This window comes from Gossypium hirsutum, chromosome A12 (assembly GCF_007990345.1).
Source record: "Gossypium hirsutum isolate 1008001.06 chromosome A12, Gossypium_hirsutum_v2.1, whole genome shotgun sequence".
In the NCBI taxonomy this organism is placed as follows: Eukaryota; Viridiplantae; Streptophyta; class Magnoliopsida; order Malvales; family Malvaceae; genus Gossypium; species Gossypium hirsutum.
This window is the reverse complement of record NC_053435.1, coordinates 98,458,469-98,481,731: the sequence shown is the minus strand read 5'-3', so window position 1 is coordinate 98,481,731 and position 23,263 is coordinate 98,458,469. Positions and strand designations below refer to the sequence as shown.

Sequence of the window (23,263 nt, the reverse complement as noted above, 5' to 3'; positions counted from 1 at the left end):
GAAGTTTGAGTTCCAATGCCCGATGTTGAGTAGATTGGTTTCATCTCTACCTCTCATTTACAAAGACAGTGTGATTTACTGCTTTACGCCGTGGTTGAACGTGTACAGTGTTGGATTCAGATTCACCCAACATTTATTCATATGTATATATAATCATTTTTGTAACACTCAAATCCCATATTGGATCTCACAAAGAAAAGCCCCATATTGCAAATTCGTAAGAATCCTTTATGATGTATCCACAAACTTAAAATCATGCTAGAAACCATTTTTAACGATGTATTGGGTTACAAGAGCTATGAATCTCAAACCGCAATCCTTCTTACACTTTGCTTGCTGACTTCCTTTAGAAATAGCTTAGAGTTGAATATAAATTGATAATTACTCACATCAAAGATGGAATTAGGATAAAACATTGGTTAAAATATTTTTCAATTTGTATTCCATACTTTTATTTTCAAATATTTAGACACACTATTTTTCAATTTTCAATTTTTTTCTTCCAATTGTTAACTTTAACTAAAATTTTCTGCCAAGTTCACTAGTGACATTTTAATAAAAAAAAATACCCACTTTACAGTCATTGTAATAAATTTGAATTTAACATAAAATTTTAGTTCAAGTTAACAATTAGGTCTAAACTTTGAAATCTAAAAATGAAATTTAAAAAATGGAGAAATTAGATTCCAATGATACAAAGACTAAAAGAATTTAGAGCATATTTTAATCTAAAATATTGGAGGCTAAATATAAATTGAAATTATAATTTATTGAAGTTTTGTCTTTCACGTTATGAGAAGAATTTAAAAATTAACTATTTTTCTAACATGGATCTTAAGCTATTTGTTTTTTTTTTTCCGAGAAAACTTTAAATCTTATTATGTGGACTTGCTAATGAAGTCTTGACACTATTGACAAAGGTTAAGACCCAAAGTATATTCAAATTTGAGTTTTACCGTATCCAATTATATAAGTTTTAGTTGAAATCATTACCAACTTATTATTTTCCTTTGTCAAAAAAGTAGGTAATGGTTTAATCCATGTTTAAAAGTTTATGAAAACAAAGAAGTTAGGTTAATCTATGTCTAAATTTTAAATTTATATTATTTAGTAATTACTTAAATTTTAAGGAGAAAAATTAGGAGGCCAAGGCCACCCCACCATACTTATTGTTCTGTCCTTACCTCCCATATAGAATTTGAATCTAGTGTTGGAAACCCCCTCCTATTTTTGAACTACAACTTAAAATATAATTTAGAGTTCTAATCCAGCTTTCAAAAATCCCACAAAATACTCAACCAATTAATTCCTAGAAAATTCGTATTGTAAATTTAAAATATGAATATAATATCGAAATAAATAAAAACAAACAAAAAAAAAAAATTTATCTGTTGCTCTCATCTGTGGGTTCCTCTTTGTTGTGATGTTGGGATCTCTCTTGCTTTACAGAACACAAATAATTGACTAAAAATAAAATTCATGAATTTTCCATTTATCCATTATCACATAATTTCAACCCAAAGTTTAACCAAGTTGATATTTTTCCTGACATTTCATATTTCCCTCATATTATAATATGGAATTTCCCCTTCATTTTTTTCCCAGTAAAGTAGTTTTGTTCAGGGAATAACATACATGAAAATCTGTTCCCAAATTCCAATATAAACATTATCAGAATTTTATAAAGGAAAAAGGAAAAGAAAAAAGAAAAAAGAAAAAAAGAATTCCTCTTCTGTTTCTTGATTCTTGAACCTATATCCCATATATTTTGATCACTTATCCCTCAGAAATCGCCTGGTTTTCTCAGAAAATGAATCTTGAAATTACAGTATGAAATGAATTTACATATGCAGAAATTCAAGACCATACAATTTGATGGCTGCTTTTTTTTTTTTTTTTCTATGGAAGATATTCAATATTCGTCAACTTCACATAAGCATTTCCATCTTTCTCTGCTACAATTTCAATCCTGTAACAATCCCTTCCTTCCTCATCCATCAAACAACCTGTTTTGCAGCTTTTGAAGAGCATGGAACTCACAACAGTATCAAGAACAACGAAATTGGAGTATAAGTAAGCAATTAAGACCACTTCTAAAGCAATTGAGAAACTGTTGAAATCACCACTATGATAGGCTCTCACAACGCGGTAATGGAAGAGAGCTTCAATGGCTGCCAACGCCAGATTCCAAGGCACTGCCAATGCTAAAGCAGTTGAAGCCCTTCCCTTTATTAAAACACAAGCTCTTAAAATTGCTGAATACCCACCTGATTTCTCCATCCCTGAAGAAACCAAAGCTAAGTTACAAATTATAAGTGCATTGGCAATAATTACGGAATAAAGAACAGCACCAGCAGCTGACATGAAGATGAGCCAATTGGGAGACGATGAGAATCCAAACCCATTAAACAAATGGAACCCAAAGAACAAAAGGCAGAAAGCTGTTGAATTTGCAGATAAAAGCACGAAGAAATTGCATATGAAAGTGGATAAGAGAGGCTTGTAAAGGGATAAAACCGAAGATAATGAAGGTGGGGAGGTTGGGGTATGGTGGTGGTTGACGAGGTGAATGATGGAAGCTTTGGCTACGAGGAAGAAAGAAAGGGTGAAAGGAAGAGCAAAGATTGATGAAGAAATGGTCTGGGAAATCTTGAAACTGAGAACCCTGAAGAAGTCCGAGGAGGGAGGAAACTCGGCCGCCATGAAAATGGCTTTGAGATGATTGTGGATTGATGGTAACAGAGGAGAAGAGGGGACAAAGAACTGCGAAACAAGAACCGAAAGGGAGTATGGCAAAGCAAGGATTGCAGCAGTTGCAGTGAAGTAGTGATAGTATTGAAGGAAAGTGTAGATAGATCTTCTAATGAGGAAGGTGGTTGATTTCTCCATCGGAGATGATGAACCGCTATTCCCTTCCACGGCTGATTTTAAGATATTAAAAAAAAAAAAAAAAACAAAACTCAGAGAAGCATGGAAGCTTGTGTTTGAACCAAAGGGACTTCTCTTGTATATCATAAACTATGCAAATGCAAGCAATGCCCTTGATGTCTCCCCACCTTTTTAACTTCTCTTCAATTTCTTTTTTTTTTTTTAAATTAATTAATTTATGGGGGGTATATTGGAAATGAATGGGATTGGCCAACTATAAGCTAACGAATTTGCAGAGGTAAACCTCTTTGGGGGGATTGTTTATAACCATGAAAGACTGTATTTTTCTTAGGGTTTTCCATTTTTTCCAATCTACAAATCACCCATATTAGGTGGCCAATATAAGAACTCAATTTAATTATTCACACTTTTGTTTGGGTAAATTATCTCTTCACTTTTTATTTGGATAAAATTATTTATAATTTCCTATACTTACGGGTCATTTCTGAAATTATTAAATTATATTTTTATGAAGACATTTTTATTTTTTTCGTAATAAATTAAAAATAATGAGATTTGAATCATTTAATTTTATTATTGCAATTGAAGTATCAATTGTTTTTTTTATATGTTTTTTAATAAATATATTCATTTCACCACCTGTTATAAATATGATATTTTTAAAAAATAGTTACAAATTCTACTTTCTTTCAATTGCAAAGAGTTGGTTTGCCTTTAAATATATTATGTATTAATGCTAGTTTTACTTTTCTTATTACTTACGCATCCTCAAATCAATATTATAAATTTTATATTTCTACCATTTTCAACATTATTTAGAAAAAAGATTTAAAGTAAAGGTAACCCCCAATATATATATATATATAAAATCATTTGCTAATAATTTACAACACCTTATAATATCTGACAAAACATTATTAATTACACTAAAAAATAACTAAAATATGATTGGAAAAATAATATAAAAATGACAATAATATGTTATGGTAAGATAGATTATACTTTTAAAGAAAGAATTCAAATTCGAATCATTGTTAAACAGAGAACAGTCGCAAATCCTAAACATGAATCATAAAATAGATATAAAAAAAAATCAATTAAAAATAAAATAGCACCATGAATAAATTGGTAGATGTATAGTTTAGTTTGCTATAGTGCTCTTGTATATATATTGAGTAGGGCCAAGTGTCTTAGTTATGTTTCACATGATAAAAAGATTGATTCTTTGCTTTCAAGAAAATAAATAATAATAACTCCACAAAAGAAAAAAAATGAAATCTTAAGCCCCAAGATGACTTTAATCTTTTTTTATTTTATTTTATTTTATATATGTACGTATTCAGTGCCAAACATTTTCCTACTTCAGATAATATCTCAATCACAAACCTTTTCTTATAAATTAATTTAATAATAGTGATAAGAAAATGCCCATTTATATTGAAATTAAACATAATCATTAAATTAATGCAAAATTACAATGAAAACTAAACCTAAACAAACCAAGGGAAGCAAGGTTACGGTAGGTTTGGAATGACTTGGCAATGGTCCATGAGATAAAAGGTATTATGAAGTTGGTGGGTAGTGGTTTTGACCTTCTTTTCTTACAATAATATATTAATAATACCAGAAAATATTTAGTACATTAATAGTAGAATTTTTAGACTTTACAAATAAGACTTGGGGTTAATGAATGTTCTATAAATATAAAATAAAATATTTTAAAAAATGTACATGACAATTTTTTAAAGTTATTTATTGAATAAAAAAATATACAACTTGTGTACTAAATACTAATCTTAATGATATTTGTGTATAATATTTGGTACATTGTCAGTAGAAATTTTAAACTTCACAAGTAGGATCAGGGCTCAACAAGTGTTTTAGAAATATATGGCTATTTTTTTTAAAAACTGTTTGTGAAATAAAAAAAAAACCGCAATCAACTTCGAAAGTATTAATTTTAATTTAATTAAATTTTGTAGATGTAAATATACTCCAATACTTTAAATATATATTGCAAAAATTGGATTTGTTTAACTTTAGAAGTTAGTTGTTTAAGTGAGTTTCTAACTAAAAAAGTTTGTGACATAATAATTAATTAATTGAATTAACTATATTTTTGGTAGACAAAGACGAATTTGGATGTTTTTCCCTCACCATATTAGTTAATTAATGAAATTAATTAAGAGTTGGGCTGAATCATATTGGGTATTTTTTTAAAATTCCAGCAGATTTCATCTTATTCAAATTGATGTTTATTAATTAAAAATATATAAACATTAATACGAAATTAAAATATTGTCTAAAGAAATAAAAAAAATATATTATTTTTATAATGTTTTGGGCTTCCAAATTAATCCAGACATAATCGAATCTGATCAGCAGTAAGCAAACTAAAAAAAAACAAAAATTGGATTGCGACTGATTTTTACTTCAGATTAATTTTCACAAACAAAAATGTATTCCTCGAGCAGTTCAACTACCTTACTACAATAAAACCTCTTTTTAAAAGCAAAAAAAAAAAAACTAATTTATTTATTAATGTATGAAATTAATATTTGGTTGGATTTAGACCCTCAAAAGCTTTTTTTTTTAATATATGGATGTTTGAATTTCATAAAAAAAACTAAATCAAAGTATTTTGATTTGTAAGGTAAAATAAAATTATCTAATTCTTTTTAATTCCGATATTAAATAAATTAATCTCTTTCAATAAATATTAAAGAATGTGAATATGATTTGCAAGTGGAAAAAAAGTGTACGTTTAAATAATTAAATTGTGTATTTAAATCTGAATATATTTATTTATTTATGATTCGTATTCAAGAAGCAAATTGGATTAATTAATAAAAGTGTGGAGGTCAACCCAGTATAAAATTTTAGTTCATTCAATAAAAAAAAGAGGCTTTGTTAAGTTTATTTCATTATTTTTTATTCAAAAAAGTTTTGTAAGTGATGATGTTTGAAATTTGAAGATATTAATTAGGATTTTGAGTTTTGACCAAAGAAAGAAAAGGGAAAATCGTGGATTTTAATAATTATTTTTTAAACAAATATATATATAGTTACGAGTCCACATAATGAGGCTTTGAAGTGGTTTATTGGCATTATTATTGAACTTGAACAACAATCATTTAAATTTTATTTCTACCTATTTTTGTTGCTTTAACTAACAACAAGTGCACCTCATTTCATTGTCTTTAATATATTCCTTTTTTTTTTCTCAAAATTCACTTGTTGCAATAAAATTTAGATATAAAAAATTTCAATTTGTTTAATAAGGTTTATAAAAAAAACCAGTTAAATTTGTTTTTTATTATTAAATTTTAGCTCGATTGGTATAAGTATTATTGTCAATGTAGAAAAATATGGGTTCGAGTGCATTGAAATGCATATCATTCTATTTATGGGTTGGAAAGGGGTTATGAGTAGTTATAATCATATAGAAAAAAGAAATAATATAATCAAAATTTATAATGAGATCGTTTTAAAAATTATTTATTTATTATTTTAGAAAACATTTTGTGTTTCATACATTTTTTATTTTGGAAAAAGAAAAACCTTTCAATTGTTTTAAATATAATACATTTTTTATTTTGGAAAAAGAAAAACCTTTCAATTGTTTGTAAAATATATTTAATGGAAATTGATTAGATTAGTTAGAACATAGTGATCAATGGATTAAGTGTATGGCCCAAAGGACAGATAATAATCTCTAAAAGATAACCTTTTTTTTTGTTCTTTTAGTTATTTAACAACTCTAAAATAAAGCAAGAATCATGTGCAATAATGTGATTGTAGATAATGGATATTAGGAAACATACAAAAAAAAAAACCCCAAAATTCAATAATTAATTTATCAAAATAATATTGAATCAAGTTGTTCAAACTTGACATATCCCTTCATTTCCATATAAATTATATATATCCTCATACTTGTGATTTGGTAGTCCATAATTATGGGTTTTTATTAAAAGAAGAATTTAGGCAAGGAATTGATGTTTTACTTGAAATGGAAATTATTAACAAAATTTCAAGTTTGGAATCCTGAGAGACGAGTAGGCTTCAATTTTAATTTTTTTTTAATTAGACAATATATTTAAGATAAATTTATTATTGCTGAGGATAAAAAGAGATGGAAGACGGAGGATGATAGTTCACATGCTGGTGAAGTGTAGAGAGCCGCATAGAAGAAGACAAGAGTATGAAACATAGGAGCCTAGGCAAACAATTCTTCAAAGCCAATTACAAAACATGCATGTAAAGCTGAAATTACCGTGGGTTAAAATTAATACATTATATATTATGCAGTAATTATTTATTTCATATTAATTTAATTAATTAAAAATAAAATACTTCTTTTATTTAATTATTTTAATTTAATTAGTGATAATATAATTTTTTGTTATTTATTTCATAGATGGCGATGAGATTGACATGGACCAGGTGAGATCCCATATGTGGTCCATGCATAGAAGGATCCAATATTTAATTCTTAGTGAGATAGATTAAAGGCACTTCATGTGCCATGTGTGTATAGAAAAGTTATAGTCGAAGACAGTTGTGACTAGGTGAGGTGAGGTAAGAGTGGTGAAACCCACTCTGACGAGATACTAATAACAATTGCCCCTAAGTTGAAGGGGAAGTTATAAAGTGGTCTACCTCGAGATTATTTGTCTTCTTGTTTATCGAGTATAAATGTGCTTAAGATACATGTTTAGTTAGGAGAAAGCACATTTTGTGTATATGGAAGCATTTAGTCCAAGACTACGTATATTCATCTTTTTTGTCCCTCTTAAATTTTTTAAAATTTCTCCCAAAAAGAATTTTTAAGCTCTTTTATAAAAGTGAAAAATTTCTCAAAATTTTTATTTTTTTATTTTTTAATAAATAAACATGTATCTATTTTGAAAAATCATTTATAAAGGTTAAAATGTACCCTTTTTTTTTTTTTCTATCTCAAGTTAAAATTCACAAATATTAGTGAGAACTATTTCTAACCCTTAAAAATTTCTTATCACACTTATAAAAGGTTTTCTTGTGATTTTGTCTTACTAAAGGATTTATATGTTCGAAATTCATTATCCAATTTAAGGACTATACCTAAATTACTCATAGTTTGTTCATATTAACATTTCACATATTCACGCAAGAAGCTATAAAAGCAAAAACAATTAAATTTTGATTCATTTCAACAATGAGTTTATACATGCTTTCACAAGTATAACATTTTCTAATAAACATGTCATTTTTCATAAGAATAAATTGATCTAATTCCAAAACTTGCTTGAATCTAACCAAAAGTAAACATCAATTTTTTCTAATCTTAAAAACATGTCAAACATCTTTAAGAATCAAACTTTTACCGAAAGTAAAATTTAATTTAATATCATTATAACCTATATATATATATCATAGCAGACATGTCTAAAGGCCCCAACAATTAATAATATTGTTTTCAGAAATCAGAACCATTGAAGATGTTCAAAAATAGCATACACTTGCTATATGTTCTAATTTCCCACATACATTTCACCCTCCATATCTTTTATCATTTGGTGCTTTCTTTTTTAGAGGTTTTCTGTTTTTTCTTTAAATAAATTTGACTCTGTTTATTTATTTAAATTTCCTAAGCATGTTGTCATTAGAAGAGACAAAATTTGCCTTTGAATTCACTATACAATTGAAGTCAAGTTAATTGTCTTGATTTCTGTGCTTTTCCCCTACTCACATATGCTTGATTAAAGATTCAATACATATACTTCTTTTTGTTTGTGGTATAAGACATTCCTAAATAGTTTGTAAGAGTTAAAAATAATTTGTCAATAATAGCAAACACTTCTTCCTTCACATCAATCATAATGTGTAAGCATCTATACAACATGGACTTGTTCTATTATTAACTTGTTTTCCATCATTCAAAAATCTAAATTAATGACTACAAATATATTTTTTGAATCGATTTTTGCTACAATGTAAAGGCGAAGCCAAAAATATTATAAAGGATAGAGATATAAATTCGTCCCGTCTTAATTTCATATTTTTCAAAGATTAGCTTGATACAATAGAAATAGAGTATAAAAAAAATATTATGATTGTTACTAATATTGCAATTTCTCTAATAAAATAAAATAAAATATTTAAAAATCATTACATATATAAAAATATTATAGGAATTAAAGTTGTATTACTAAAATTATCATTACAATATTAATTAAAAGAATTAAAATAAACATATAATTTTTTGTATTACAATAGAAAAAGATAAAAGTTGCGCGCATCAAAAAATATAATACAAAATTTGTATTATAAAATTTTAAAAATTAAATGCATTAAAAAAGTAAAATGTAAAATTTGTATTATAATGAGATTGTTAGGAAGTTAAATTGAAAACTTTGGGGCCAAAAGTAAATTATAATATTTTTAGATATTTAAATTGGAGGTTAAAATAAAATTTGACAAAGTTTTAAGGGGCCAAAATATAAATTATCACATTCTTAGATAGATAATGTAAGAGGTAAAATGAAAATTAACAAATTTAATAGTGCCAACCCCTCTAGTTTCGTTCCTAGTGCAATACATTAGTGATCATGATCATTGTTCTAACTTTTCACTTTCTTTTCATGCTATGATTTTTCTTCGTTAATAATAGTTTTAATATCTTTTCTTTCTTAGCATTCTTTTCCACCGTAATGGTTGAGACATTTAAAAGAGTTGATTAAAGAAAATTCTTTTACTTCAAATTCATACAATTTACACCATAAAAGCAGAAGGAACGGTTTAGATCATAAGCTTGAGTAGCTTCTGGTAAAGCTTTCAAGAATATTCTACATCTTAAATTGTTGAAAAATGTTACACTATTATTCTTTCTTATAAAGAGTATAAAATTAATTTATTGTTGTCGGATTATCTCAACTTTGATAATTAAAATAGGACGATAAATCAAATCGTGCTTTTGAGACGAATAACTGATGCAAAAAAAAATTATTATTATATGCTCTCTCAAAATACACTAAATCGAATCATCTATTGTACACATTACTAAATTCCACCAAAATTGAAATATTTAATAATAATATTATTATATACTTAAAAAAAATTCCAAATTTATATATCATATTAATACAGAAATTAAGAGATGAAATCAAAATGATGGGTCGAAATATGGAAGTGAAAATGAAAGCAGCCTGCATCTCAATAATTGATTCATTTTTGTTTGGATTTAAGCAATAATAAAAAATAATTAGGGCATTGAAAAGTGGAGGTTAAGTTGTTGACAAATTCGCAATACTCATACTTTGAGTGCCTTTCAACTGTCTCACTTTTTTTTTTTTTTTATCATTATTCTGGGGAATTTCTTTTTAATTTTCTAAACCAAACCATTCAAATGGAATGGGTGAAGCATCCACAATTAGTTTGGTCGTTAGCACACTCCATGCTTCATTGGGAAATTATATAAGTGTTGCCTAATGGTTTAAAAATTAAAACTTTTTTTAAATTAAAAATAATGTTAATGAATAAATGGTGTAATAAAAAAATATAATTGTAATATCAATGATTATTTTTTCAATTCATATGGATTTTTTTAATAAATATTTATGATTTCAAAGTTGATTTTTTATACCTTTTAAATATATAATTATATTAAGTGTTAATTAATTTATATCATATTTAAAATATTATAAATTTTGTCACATATGTTAATAATCTTATTATATAAATTCTAATATGTTGAACCTTTTCCATGTTTTTTTTAATTATTATTTTATGTTATATTTTAATTTTTGGGTAAATTATATTTGTAAGTAGTTATTTTTGGTCATTGAACTATAAAAAGTTGCAAAATGATTACTCAAGTATTCAATTTTTGTTCTTTTTTTAGTCACCAATCATTAAGTGGATAATGGAAAGATGATGTGCCAACTTTCAAAATTGACATAATAACAACTTTAACTTTAAATATTTATACACGGTTTTAATTTAAGCTTGATTCTAAAAAAATTAACTCTCATTGTTTACACATTATGTAATTTGATCTTCTTATTTTTTTTAATTTTGCTTCTTTTTTTTGTGACCCTTGTACTTAAAAAGCTAAAAACAAATTTATCAACTCAATTTGATTAAAAAACATATACTAAAAATAGAAAGACTTGAAAATTCAAGTAATAATTTTATCGTTTCTCAATCTTTTAAAATTAACCCTAAATATTACAAGTAAAACCAAAATTAAAAAGAAAAAGAGAGAAATCAAGTTAATAACATATTTATAAATTTTGATGCAATAGTTTACTTTTATTTATTTATTTTTAATGTGATAATTGCAATGGATTGGATGTTTTCGTACGGATTTTTACCCAAATAATTGAAGTGAAACTTGAGTAATAATAAGTTGGATAAGAAAGATACAAAACCTTATTGGATACCATTCAGCTGTCTTGTCCAACCTTAATTATTTCATCACTCATAAATTAATTTATGTACATAATTATGCTAAGATTCTAAGTTGTCTTAACATTAGATCTCTTAATAAACCAACTTCTGTCAATGTTTCTCTTTTGCTTTTAAATATATAATTTTACAACATTAAGAGTAACCAAAAATGAATCATTTTCAAATTCTTAATTTATTATCTTAAAGGATAAAAGGAAATTAATAGGAGTAAATAGTATTTCTAGACCGATTTAGTAGACCCATTTTTGGTGATCTAAGTCCTGTATCCCATGCAAAAATAAGCATCAAGTATATAAAGGCAAGACTGACTGATTTTATTAGTAAAAATAAAAACACAATACAAACTTCACCCTTTTTTTTTTCAACAAAAATACATCCCTCTTACAACATTCATTTTGTACAATTTCCAAGGCTCTACTAACAATGGTTACATATTTTACAAGATGGCAAGGTTAAAAAAGTTGTATTCTAACAACAAGCCAAAAATAATAACAACAAAAATAAAAATAAAGGACAAAAATAAATAATACAACAAAACAGCCAACAGAAAATGCAAGTCACCAATCACCCAGCAGCAGTAACATCCTCAGCTAAATCCCTATTATTACATCATAATTCAAACTACTTTTTCTAAAGTCATCATCATCATCATCAAAGTGTTAATCAACTAAAACATAATTCCAAATTAAAAGCTATAACTACTTAAAACCATGGTTCCACTGCTACATTAATCCAGCCAAAAAAAAAAAAAAAAAAGGAAACACCACCTCCTGTCTCTCTCAAATTTCAAGCCTGTGATCTTCATCTTCATCTCCACCATACCCGTACTTCTGCTCAACAACATCAAATATCAACAATATTGAATTGAATACCTTCCAGCTATAAGATCAAACAATTCGGCCAACATTTGTAATTAGAAACCATGTTAAACTTGAGAAATGTACAATAGATGGAAGCAATAATGAATGATTTGCTTTATAACTAAATCTCTAAACACAAGGGAAACAAACTGCAAAAATTCAGGAAGATAACTTTTACCATTTTACAGCCACGAAATTCATTATCAGGAATTAACTGCGTATAAAAACAAGGAAACAACCAATCATATCCTAATTTATGTTAGGAACACTAAGCACATACATTTATTCTTTTTATAGTATTGTGGACACAAACGTAAACCAAGGGACCTAAAACATTGAGTGCGCTTGGTAGGAAAGAAAATAAGAAAGATAGACTACTTTCCTTCTTAATGCATAAAAAAAATAGACTACTTTCCTTCTTAATGCATAAAAAAACAAATCATTTCAATACGAGGATAGAAAATGAAAAAGAGATATATGTTAGTTTAAAATTATGCATTCTCAAAAGTTTCATTTTTTTCCCTCTCATGCTTCAACTTGGTAAAGGAAATTACTTTTTTCCTTTCAATTTTTCCACCTTTCCTACCAAGTACCGAGCACACCAGTGGGAAGGAATTTTTTTTTCTATATTTCTACTCCTCCAATTCATCTTTCAATTTTCTTTTCCCTCTACCCAAAAAAGCCTTAAGTCGGGATTAAGTCAAAACTAGCATGTACCATGTATAGCAGAAAAGCGAATATAGACGTCATTACACAAATATTAGTTTAATCTATGATTTAGACACAAGAATATCAGTTGAGAAATTTGTGTACTGTATGCACATGAAAACAAGTATTACAAAATCCCATTCATTCAGATAAGAAATTCAAGGATATGTTCGTGGATGGTAAGATACTCAGATAATACAATAAGAAAACTATAGTCAAGGAACTTACTTCTTTCATACAAAATTGATGCCATACTCCAAGGTAAGAGAAGCACCCAACGAATTCAGGCATTGAACTCAGAATGGCTATGAATTGATGACCACATACCACCAGTTAAGAGAGACAGCAAAAGTGAACAATGAACCCAATGTTTCTGCTGTTATGGATCTTTTCTTTTTTCTTTTTGAATTTTCTACCAGAAAGTTCCTGATATAAGAAATCTCAGATAAGTCACTCTGAGGTAAGCCGTGGCCTCTTCCCATAATCAGCATCTCTAGATCTTGAGCGATGCTCATCTTCTTGTGACAATCGGGACTTGCTGTGAGTCCGTGATGACCGTCCCCTGTCCCAATCATCATCATGCTCTGGCTCACGGTCCCTGTACCTACGATGATCTGCATATCTGTCTCTGTCTTCCCTATATCGATCCCTATCCCTATCTCGATCATGCTCCCTATCACGATCACGGTCACGATCTCTAGAGCGCTCTCTATCACGTTCTCGACCAATGTCTCTATCATCTCGGTGCCTTCTTTCTGGCCAATCATGACCATGGCCCATGTCCTTCTCCCTAGGTATGTCCCTATCATATCCTGGTTCCCTATCATCACGGTACCTTCTTTCAGATGAACCAGACCACTCCCTTTCAGAAGCTCTATCTTTTTCTTTAGATGGGTTTTGCCAACCTCCTCTCTCATGACTAACCTCACCATATTGATGGTCGGATGCAGCTTCCTCCCCATAACTTGACTCTCCAGCTCTCCCACCACCATGCTCATCACCACCCCATCCTCCCATGCTAGGATCCGCCCACATTCCCATATTAGGTCCATCTACACCACTCGAGGGCATCATCCCCATACCATTCATAGGCATACCTCTTCCAAAAAATGCAGGGTTAACATGAGGAGCCACTCCAGGCAAACCAACTCCTCCAACGGGAGGAAATGAAGGTAAAATCCCTGAAAATGGTGGCGTTGGAGCACCAGGAAAACCTCCATAACTGCCCATTCTTCCCATGGGTCCACCAAAAGCAGGATCAAAACCTTGACCCATCATCGACTGTGGGTGCATGAGAGGAGGTGTTGCACCCATGCCCTGCCCAAATCCATTTCCACCATTTCCCATGATACCTCTACCACCCATTCCACCCCTATTCCTCATAGGACCAACTGGCACTCTATTTCCCATCCCCTGAGTATTTCCTCTCCCCCAATTCCCTCTCCCATAACCTCTATTATTATCCCCACCTTGATAATTCCCACCAGTTTGAATATTAGCAGCACCAGTCTTACCTCCAGCATCATTGGGGCCCCTCCTGGCTTGCGAAAGAGCAGACTGTGCCATCTGCTGATTCCTATTTAACTGAGCCTCTCCCATTTTCTTAACCGTAAACGGCGATGCAAAGGCAACAACACAAGGCCTTCCATTAAACATATGCCCATTCATTCCCTCCTTACAAGCTGTTGCTGCTGCTGGATCATAAAACTCAACCTGACAATACCCTTTTGACTTCCCACTAGCTTTCTCATCGAAAAACTTCACTTCCTTCACAGGTCCATACTTGCACAACTCAGACTCCAGTTCAGCATCTGTTGTCCACCAATGCAAATCTCCAACAAACAATATTGTCCCACCACCTGCACCACCACTTGCACCAACTCCAGGGCCAACACCAACACCAGCACCAGCACCAGCACCAACACCAGAAACACCCACATTTGCGCCTCCATTCCCAACCATAGCACCGCCACCAATGCTGCCACCACCACCGCCACTGCCACCAGGGCCATTCACACTTGGACCTCCTACTCCTTGTCTGACCAAACCCTCATTCTCAACACTCCCTACATTCCCTACACCATGTCCCTGATGTCCCATACCACCTACACTACCTAAACTACTACTCTTATTCCCACTTTGCTCTGCAGCCACCTCATTCAATTTATTCGACCCCTGTGCTAATTCAACCCTAAGGCCACCTCCACCACCACCAAAACCCGCACTAGGTCCTTTGACATCACCACCACCAGCCCTAAACCCTTGACTCTCATAAGAAACCCTAGAATCCTCTCTTTCACCAACACCTGCAACCCCTGGAATTGAAACACCAGATTCTGGGGCGCACATTGGTGATCCACCAACTTTCCCACCATTATTATTATTTGAACTATTCTTAGTTTCCTCGTTTCTAAACCCTAAATCTTCGTTTCTTCTTAAAGATTGAAGAAACCCTTCACCAACATTAACATCATTGTAAAGGTCTTCATAATCATCGTCTTCTTCACCTAAAAAACTCTCGTCAGCAACGGCTGAGATTGCTTCGTTTCTATGAAACTGATCCATCCGATCCCCTCCCTTCCCTTCATCCATATTTTCCCCTCACAATTTCCAAAATCTAAAATTCCCTTTCAACTAATTTTAAAGCTTCGCGCTTTCCTGCCTCCTGGAAATTACAAAAAAGAACCCTACATTTAAAAAGATGAAAACTGAAATTAATTGAAACTAGAGAACAAATTCGAGGACTAAATGACCTTACCAGGGATTGAAGTGAGAGAAACGGGAGAGAAAGACGCCAACCCTAATCCTGAAAGCCGATGGTATTCTGCTTTTCCAGAAGCGGTGGAAAAGGAACGTGCGCCGCCGAGGAAGAGCGTAAACCACCAGAAAATCAATACTGAAGGTTCAACTCTAACTAAGAAATTAATGAATTTGATTACAGAGAAAAAGAATATAAACTCACCAGGAGACACAGAGAGGAAGATAGTGATTAATAAGAGCTAAAACCCACAGTAAATCCAAATCCAACAAGGAAAGGAAAACCCCCCAAACTTGCCGAAATCGAAACACACCTTTGTTTAAGGCCTTTCAGCAAGCAACAACAATACTGGATGTTTCTGGTGGTTCGCTGAGAAACGGCGTCGAAGATGATGAAATGAATCAAACAAAGGCTTTTAAATTTTCTTTCGTAAAAGCAAACGGGGCCTGTCCACCATATTATGGGCTTTTTCTAGGCCTAAGCCTAAACTGATAATTGCTGAAGACATCTGTTTGGGTCCTTCGCGGATATTTGACTCTCTAATTTAGTATCAACGTGATAGTTTACCTTTGCAATTAATTATTTAAAAAATTAAAAATATTTGTTATAATTTTTTTTGTTTTTTAATAATTATAATATTTTTAGTTTAACATGGTATTAAGAAAGGGGTAAACTACGTGCAACTATTACGAAGTTTACGGTTTGTTTACATAGCTTCAAAAAATTATTAAATAATTGTTAAATTATTTTTAAAAAGATATAAAATAATTATTAAATTATTTAAATTTTTTTTATTTAAATCATTAAACTATTAAATATTTAATATGTAACTGTAAAATCACTATTTATCATATATAATATAATATAATATAATATATATTATCACGTAATTTTTCAGTGTGTTTAAAAAAATTAACCTTTTTGAATGCTTTTTTTATTTTCTAATGAATTAAATTTAACCCATTTTTTATTAAAATACTAAAACGAACTTAAGATGTTCCTAGAAAAATCTAAAACATAATAATCTAAGTTAGGTTAATTTGTTAAAAGATAAAACAAGCACTAAAAAAGAGAGAGCGAAGAATTTAGCTTTTATTTGAGTATTTTGACAAAAATTTAACCTTAGACAATTTTTAAAAATAATGAAGATACATGATTAGAACCTAACAAATTTATTTATTTGCATAAAATATCTAATATATAAAAATAAAATTATTTTCGATTGAGTCTTAGTTTAATTAGTATCAGTATTGTTGTCAATATAAGAAGATGTATGTTTGAGGGCTGAGAAGTGATTATATGTAGTTTTAGATATTATATAAAAAATAAAAAATAAAAATTGTGATGCTCAACACATATGAAAGAAGTAAATAAAAAAAAGAAATTATTCAATTATTAGCAATATCTGTTCTATTTCTCTTTGTGAACTCTGCATGTAATATTACAGTATTACAGTTTAAATTGCAATTACATAAATTTACAATATCAATCTTTTTTTTATCAGTGCCCTGTGTCATTCTGAAGCTATAAATGAGAGAAATCAACTCATATCTATGAGTCAGATTTAGCATAAATAGTGCTAGTACATATCTGGAAACAATCTGAAATGGATCAATCACCCCTAATCTGAATGTATAACCAGTTTTTTGGCCACCAATCTGATGCCCGCATTCTGCTGATAATCATAAGTATCCAAGCTGAAGAATGCATCCACAAAGATCCCACCTCTGATTAAGTTACCAAGCTCTGCAGCATCAAATTTGCTGAATACGAGCTTTTGCACAGTACCGGAGCTATCCTTCTTATGAATCTCAGCAGCATAGCGAGCGATATTATCGTTCGCTACAGTCGGTATGCTGCCAGAAACAAATCAAAGAATCAATGAAATAATTACAAGATTCAAGTCCTTGTCTTAAAACTATCTGAAACATAACATTTAAAGTAGGGGAACTTACTGCAGTCTCACGGTCGGATTGTTGATGTAACGATAATTTCTACCCACGATAGGCTTCCACACGGAACTGCTTCTGCAATCTTCGAAAATTGTTTTGGCAGCATTGTCACAAGCATTCAGAATCTCGCATAAACTCGGAGAGGCATCGACTACGAAGCTCAAACGTGGCCAGCCACCTTGATTAAGAAACTTCCCATTGACTCCAAACCGCACTCTCAAACAAGGACAAAAGAGTTGCAGACCATCATTCTCGTGCAACAGTTTTATTCGTTGGGTGCCATGGTAATATGGGACCAGAGATGCATTAACAGAAGTAAGAGAAACTTCATCAAGTGCTAAGAACCCTGCATAACTACTGCTACCTTCAGCAATATCTATGTCCTGAGACTCTTGCTCAGTTTTTTCTTCCATGGTGACATCTGATTGAAGGGCCTCGGTTTTTATTTCGTTTCTGAGTAGACCCATGTTGAAAGGATCCGGTTGAACCGGATTAGACACATCAGCATTTGCCCCTCCTATATGATGAGTCAGAAGAGATATTCTAGGATGGTGTTCACTATTTCCTACACCTGCCGGAGATAGATTTGGAACATTTTCTGAAGTTGGACTTGAAGAAAGGGTGTGCATGTTTGGACTAGGCTGCTCGGGAGATGACTTGCCGTCATCACTACTCTGTGATATCGGGGAACCCTGTGGGTTCCCCGTGAGTATATCCGGGAGACTTGATTCCTGAAGATAAATATAAGGCTTTAGTAAAAAAATGTCTGATCTAACATTTCCCAGGTTGAGGCAAGTGAAATATGGTGCTTAAATTTTGTGATACCAAAGGCACATCGTTGAAAACAACAAAGTGTTACAACATTTGCCACTCAAAAACTAGTACCATACCAGGAACAAAACGGTTGCACAATACTTGACAACTTCGAGGTTCATGCGAACATCATCCAAGCTCCTGAAGGATCATATAGCAGGATGTTTATTTCAGTGAAACAAAAAATTCCCACTCTCATCCAAGGTGAAAAGAGTTTATATATTCATTAAAGACTTGCCTGTGTGACTGCACTCCAATCTCGAAATAATTGGCAAGAGTTGCCATCTGCATTAAGTACATCAAACAAAACTCCATATCAAGTGCCAAAACTTGCAATATGTTGGAATTAGAAAAAAAATATATATCAAACTGGTCGGACTTCCGATTGCCGGCTCAACTGGATAAATCTGGCAGTCTGATGTTTTCTTGATATTTTAATGTTTAAATGCTTCACACACTGATTATAAATTTATAACGACCATATATGTATGGATGATATGTATACATAAGGTTGACAAAAGATGGCTAAGGTTTTCATAAAAATAGAAAAAAGGCTCAAGTTTTTATAAGAAATAAAATACCTTCATATTACCGGCTCTCCTTCCGAATCTTTGAGTCAACAATGCCAATGAATCGATAATTCCCTTAGGCTCCGGCGGCGCCCTACCAATCTTCTCGAACGCCTCCCTTATTCTCACGCAATCAAACCTCACTATATTATGACCCGCCCAAACCCTTCCTGCAAAATTCATTTAAAAACTTCATATAATTAAAACCAGAAGAAAAACAAAAAAAGAAGGAAAATTAAGTGCGAGATGCGGACCATGGAGAAGGTCGTGAACTTTGTCGGCGATTTCAGAAAAGGAAGGTGCCGAAACGACGGCTTCTCGAGTGATACCGTTGCAGCGCACAGAGGCAGGGGAAACAAAAGAGAGGTCGTCGGGTCGGACCAGAGAGGAGTAGCTGTGGAGCTCAACGAGCCTCTTGGGGCAAACTAAAATGGCACCAAATTCGAGAATGGAGTAGCCTTGGCCGCGCCGCTGAGGGACGGTGGTCTCCAAATCGAAAAAACAGATTTCGGGTCGGTTATCGGACGTCGGCGTGGGAGCCATTTCGGAAGAGAAAACAAGTGTTTTGTTGTTTCTTCTTTTAGACTTGAAAGAATGGGGACAGAGAAATGAGATGATGAAGGCGCTAATTGAATGAATTAACGGACACTTTATAGGAAGGAAAAGGATTTTCCGCGTTACTTCGTCAGCTGGGCTTCCTTTTCGACTCCATTAATGTTTTATATATGACCATTCACCATCACATCACTATAATATCAAAATAGTTTTATCTTTTATATAATGCCATACCTCCAACTTTATAAAAAAATTAGTTTAATATTTTATTTTATTTTTTATTTTTTAATTATTAAATTTATATTTTTCATTAAATTATCTAATATAAATGAAAAATTAATAATTTAATTTTTTTAAAAAATTAATTATTAATGTAAAATTCACATTAGAGAAATAAATAAATTTAAAAGTTAAAAGGAACCGTAAAATGAAATGAAAGACTAAAATAAATTATTTTATAAAATTTGAGGATTAAATAAGTATTATGTTTTTTTTTATCAAGTACACATAAATAATAAAATAATAATATTGTTAACCAGCGTGGATCCGAAACTTAACGTGAATGCTATAATAAAATAAAAATGGGAAAAGAAAAAGGGCAGTGGAGTAGGTATCAATCATTCTTTGCAGAAACCTTCAACAACCATAACCGCAAGCCATTCCTGTTTCCACTAAGTGGTTTTCTTCTTCATACCTACACCTTTGCTTGCATGCCAACTTCATATCATTTAAGATTAAAAATAACAGCTGTTGTAACCTTACCTGCAAGCACCCAAAGAGAAGCAATCAGAGAATAAAAAGAAGGAAGCAAAAATAAAAATGAACAGTCAGAGGACGTATCTATGAAACTGATCCATCTAATCCCCTCCCTTTCCTTCAGCCATATTTTCCCCTCACAATTTCCAAAATCTAAAATTCCCTTTCAACTAATTTTAAAGCTTCGCGCTTTCCTGCCTCCTGGAAATTACAAAAAAGAAAAAAAAACCCTACATTTGACAAGATGAAAACTGAAATTAATTGAAACTAGAGAACGAATTCGAGGACTAAGTGACCTTACCAGGGGAATGAAGTGGACGCCAACCCTAATCTTGAAAGCCGATGGTATTCTGCTTTTCCAGAAGCGGTGGAAAAGGTGTAGTTGAATGATTAATATTTGGAGAAATAAAACAAAGAAAATGATAAAGAATATAATGGAGAAGAGAAATAAATTTTGTATGAAAAAATTCTTTCAAATAATCTTTTATTTCAAGCACACAAAGTTAATAATTCTTCATCACATACAACTCTTTATATAGGAGTTGTAAGTGACTATTCATCTATATCACTATATGCTAGGAGTTGTGACTATTCATGCATGTGTGTATCTTTTCATATTCAAGCCTCTTAACTTTTCATCTTCAAGTCTCTTCACTATTCATATTCAAGTTTTTTCACTTTTCATATTCAAGTCTCTTCACTCTTCTAACTTTTCATAATTTATTTGTGCAAGGTTAATTTAATTATGTGCCAACAATGCCTCCCTTAAATTAAACTTGCTTTGAACTCCCAACCTTTCAACATTTTTCTTGAAGACTTGTCCACTTAGAGGCTTTGTGAAGATATCAGCCATCTGATCTTCCGTTTTGCAATATTCAACTTGAACATCACCATTATTCACTAGTTCCCTCAAGAAGTGATATCGAATGCGAATGTGTTTTGTCCTTCTATGAAGAACTGGATCTTTTGTGACCGAAATAGTAGAACTATTGTCACAAAACAAAATTGTTGACTTGCTTTGCTTCTGCTTAAGACTTTCCAAAATTCCACGTAACCAAATCAATTGACATCCTGCATAAGATGCAGCGATATATTCAGCTTCTGTAGTCGAAAGCGCCACAATTGATTGTTTCTTTGAACTCCATGAAACTGCACCACTACCAAGGTGAAAAACATAACCAGAAGTGCTTCTGCTATCATCAATGCTTCCTGCTAAATCACTATCCGTATAACCAATGAGATCAACTAATGTATTAGCTTTATAGAAAATTCCATAATCAATGGTTCCCTTCACATATCTCAATATTCTCTTGGCAGCCTCCCAGTGATTGGAGTAAGGTTTCTCCATGAATCTACTTACCAAGCTAACAGCATACACGATATCAGGCCTTGTCGAAGTCAGATACATCAACTTCCCAACCAAACTTCTGAATATGGTGGAATTGACAAGCTTTCCTTCACCCTCTTTAGATAACTTCAGACCTGTAATGCATGGAGTAGAGACTGGATTCGCATTTTCCATCATGAATTTTTTTAGAACTTCCTTTGCGTAGCTCTCTTGTGAAATAAAAATTCCTTTCTCGGATTGATGAACTTCAATGCCAAGAAAATGATGAAGTTCTCCCAAATCTGTCATCTTAAATTCTGCCATCATTGAGTGCTGAAATTCTTTCAACATCTTCACATCATTTCCTGTGAAAATAAGATCATCAACGTAGAGACTTACAACCATGAATCTTCCTTGATAATTGCCTTTGATGTAGAGAGTGTGCTCATATGGAGATTTCTGGAATCCACACTTCTGAAAATAAGAATCGATGCGGCTGTACCATGCTCTGGGTGATTGCTTCAACCCGTACAAAGCTTTCTTCAACTTGTAAACTTTTTCTTCTTCTCCTTTTTTGACAAACCCTGGTGGTTGATCAACATAGACTTCTTCTTTGAGAACACCATTCAAAAACGCAGATTTTACGTCCATTTGGAACATTTTCCAATTGTTTTGGGCAGCAAGAGAAATAAGTAACCGAACTGTCTCAAGTCTTGAAACTGGAGCAAATACCTCTGTAAAATCTTCTCCTTCCTTTTGCTTGTATCCTTTTGCAATCAGTCTTGCCTTGTACTTGTTGATAGAGCCATTCGGATTCATCTTTGTCTTGTACACCCATTTGACTCTAATTGAATTCTTGTGCGGCGGTAAATCTGTGAGTTCCCATGTATCATTGTTTTCAATTGAGCAAATCTCTTCTTTCATGGCTTTCCTCCATATTTCTTCTTGATATGCATCATCAAAAGAAATTGGATCTTCTCCTGCAAAGAAGGCAAAGAATACAGCATCATTTTGCACAACTTCATCCGTTACATCATATAACTCTTGGATGCTTCTCGTTTTTCGGATCGGGCTGGATGAAGAAGAATTTGATGAAGAACTTGGGGAAGCAGGAGGATTTTCTACTTGAGCATCATTTTCAGCATTCTCAATTACTGCCTCTTCTTCTTCTTCAAGTTCAAAAGGAAAAATTGGCAAATTTTCCTTTTCAACTTCCATATCTTCAAACATGGAATTTTCATCAAACCGAACATCTCGGCTTATCACAATCTTCTTTGTCACCGGATTATACAACTTGTATGCCTTACTTCTTTCACTATAGCCAATGAAAATGCATTTCTCTGACTTGTCATCCAACTTGCTTCTCATTGCATCTGGAATATGAGAGTAGGCAACACTCCCAAATACTCTAAGATGACTAACACTAGGCTTTATACCATACCACGTCTCATGTGGTGTGCAATTCTCTAAGCTTCTTGTCGGTGATCTGTTTATAAGATAAACTGCACAAGAAACAGCTTCAGCCCAAAATCTTCTTGATAACCTCTTCTTCTTAAGAAGACATCTAGCCATTTCCATAATTGTTCTGTTCTTTCTTTCATACATACCATTTTGCTGAGGTGTAT

The 23,263-nt window shown here is 31.7% G+C and overlaps 3 protein-coding genes across 6 annotated transcripts; all 3 read right to left on the bottom strand.

Moving 5' to 3' along the window:
- Positions 1-1,460: 1,460 nt before the first annotated feature.
- LOC107951261 (uncharacterized) lies at positions 1,461-3,155 on the bottom strand. The gene has a single exon (XM_016886249.2). The coding sequence runs from the start codon at positions 3,013-3,015 to the stop codon at positions 1,900-1,902; it is 1,116 nt and encodes a 371-aa protein (XP_016741738.1). The 5' UTR covers positions 3,016-3,155; the 3' UTR covers positions 1,461-1,899.
- An 8,478-nt stretch (positions 3,156-11,633) lies between these two features.
- On the bottom strand, positions 11,634-16,066 carry LOC107951262 (cleavage and polyadenylation specificity factor subunit 6). 4 transcript variants are annotated; one of them, XM_016886252.2, is made up of 4 exons: positions 15,871-16,066; positions 15,667-15,735; positions 13,137-15,573; positions 11,634-12,170 (listed from the first exon to the last, which is right to left on the bottom strand). In XM_016886252.2, exon 3 carries the CDS (start codon positions 15,498-15,500, stop codon positions 13,359-13,361), a length of 2,142 nt encoding a protein of 713 aa, XP_016741741.2. In that variant the 5' UTR covers positions 15,501-15,573; positions 15,667-15,735; positions 15,871-16,066; the 3' UTR covers positions 11,634-12,170; positions 13,137-13,358. The 4 variants fall into 4 exon arrangements, with proteins under 4 accessions (XP_016741741.2, XP_016741742.2, XP_016741740.2 ...); XM_016886253.2 differs by having other exon boundaries at positions 11,634-12,219; positions 15,667-15,732; XM_016886251.2 differs by having other exon boundaries at positions 15,667-15,732.
- A 992-nt stretch (positions 16,067-17,058) lies between these two features.
- LOC107951263 (protein NEN1) lies at positions 17,059-19,742 on the bottom strand. Its single transcript, XM_041083213.1, has 6 exons — positions 19,255-19,742; positions 19,013-19,170; positions 18,670-18,716; positions 18,509-18,572; positions 17,622-18,349; positions 17,059-17,522 (listed from the first exon to the last, which is right to left on the bottom strand). Exons 1-6 carry the CDS (start codon positions 19,541-19,543, stop codon positions 17,288-17,290), a joined length of 1,521 nt encoding a protein of 506 aa, XP_040939147.1. The 5' UTR covers positions 19,544-19,742; the 3' UTR covers positions 17,059-17,287.
- Positions 19,743-23,263: the final 3,521 nt, after the last annotated feature.

Excerpts from the sequence above, each read along its gene's own strand:
- LOC107951262 (XM_016886252.2), bottom strand. The coding sequence starts at position 15,500 with ATGGATGAAGGGAAGGGAGGGGATCGGATGGATCAGTTTCATAGAAAC.
- LOC107951263 (XM_041083213.1), bottom strand. The coding sequence starts at position 19,543 with ATGGCTCCCACGCCGACGTCCGATAACCGACCCGAAATCTGTTTTTTC. Across the intron at positions 18,717-19,012 it reads GGAGAGCCGGTAATATGAAG|ATGGCAACTCTTGCCAATTA; the intron begins GTATTTTATTTC and ends TACTTAATGCAG. Across the intron at positions 18,573-18,669 it reads ATTGGAGTGCAGTCACACAG|GAGCTTGGATGATGTTCGCA; the intron begins GCAAGTCTTTAA and ends ATGATCCTTCAG.
- LOC107951261 (XM_016886249.2), bottom strand. The coding sequence starts at position 3,015 with ATGATATACAAGAGAAGTCCCTTTGGTTCAAACACAAGCTTCCATGCT.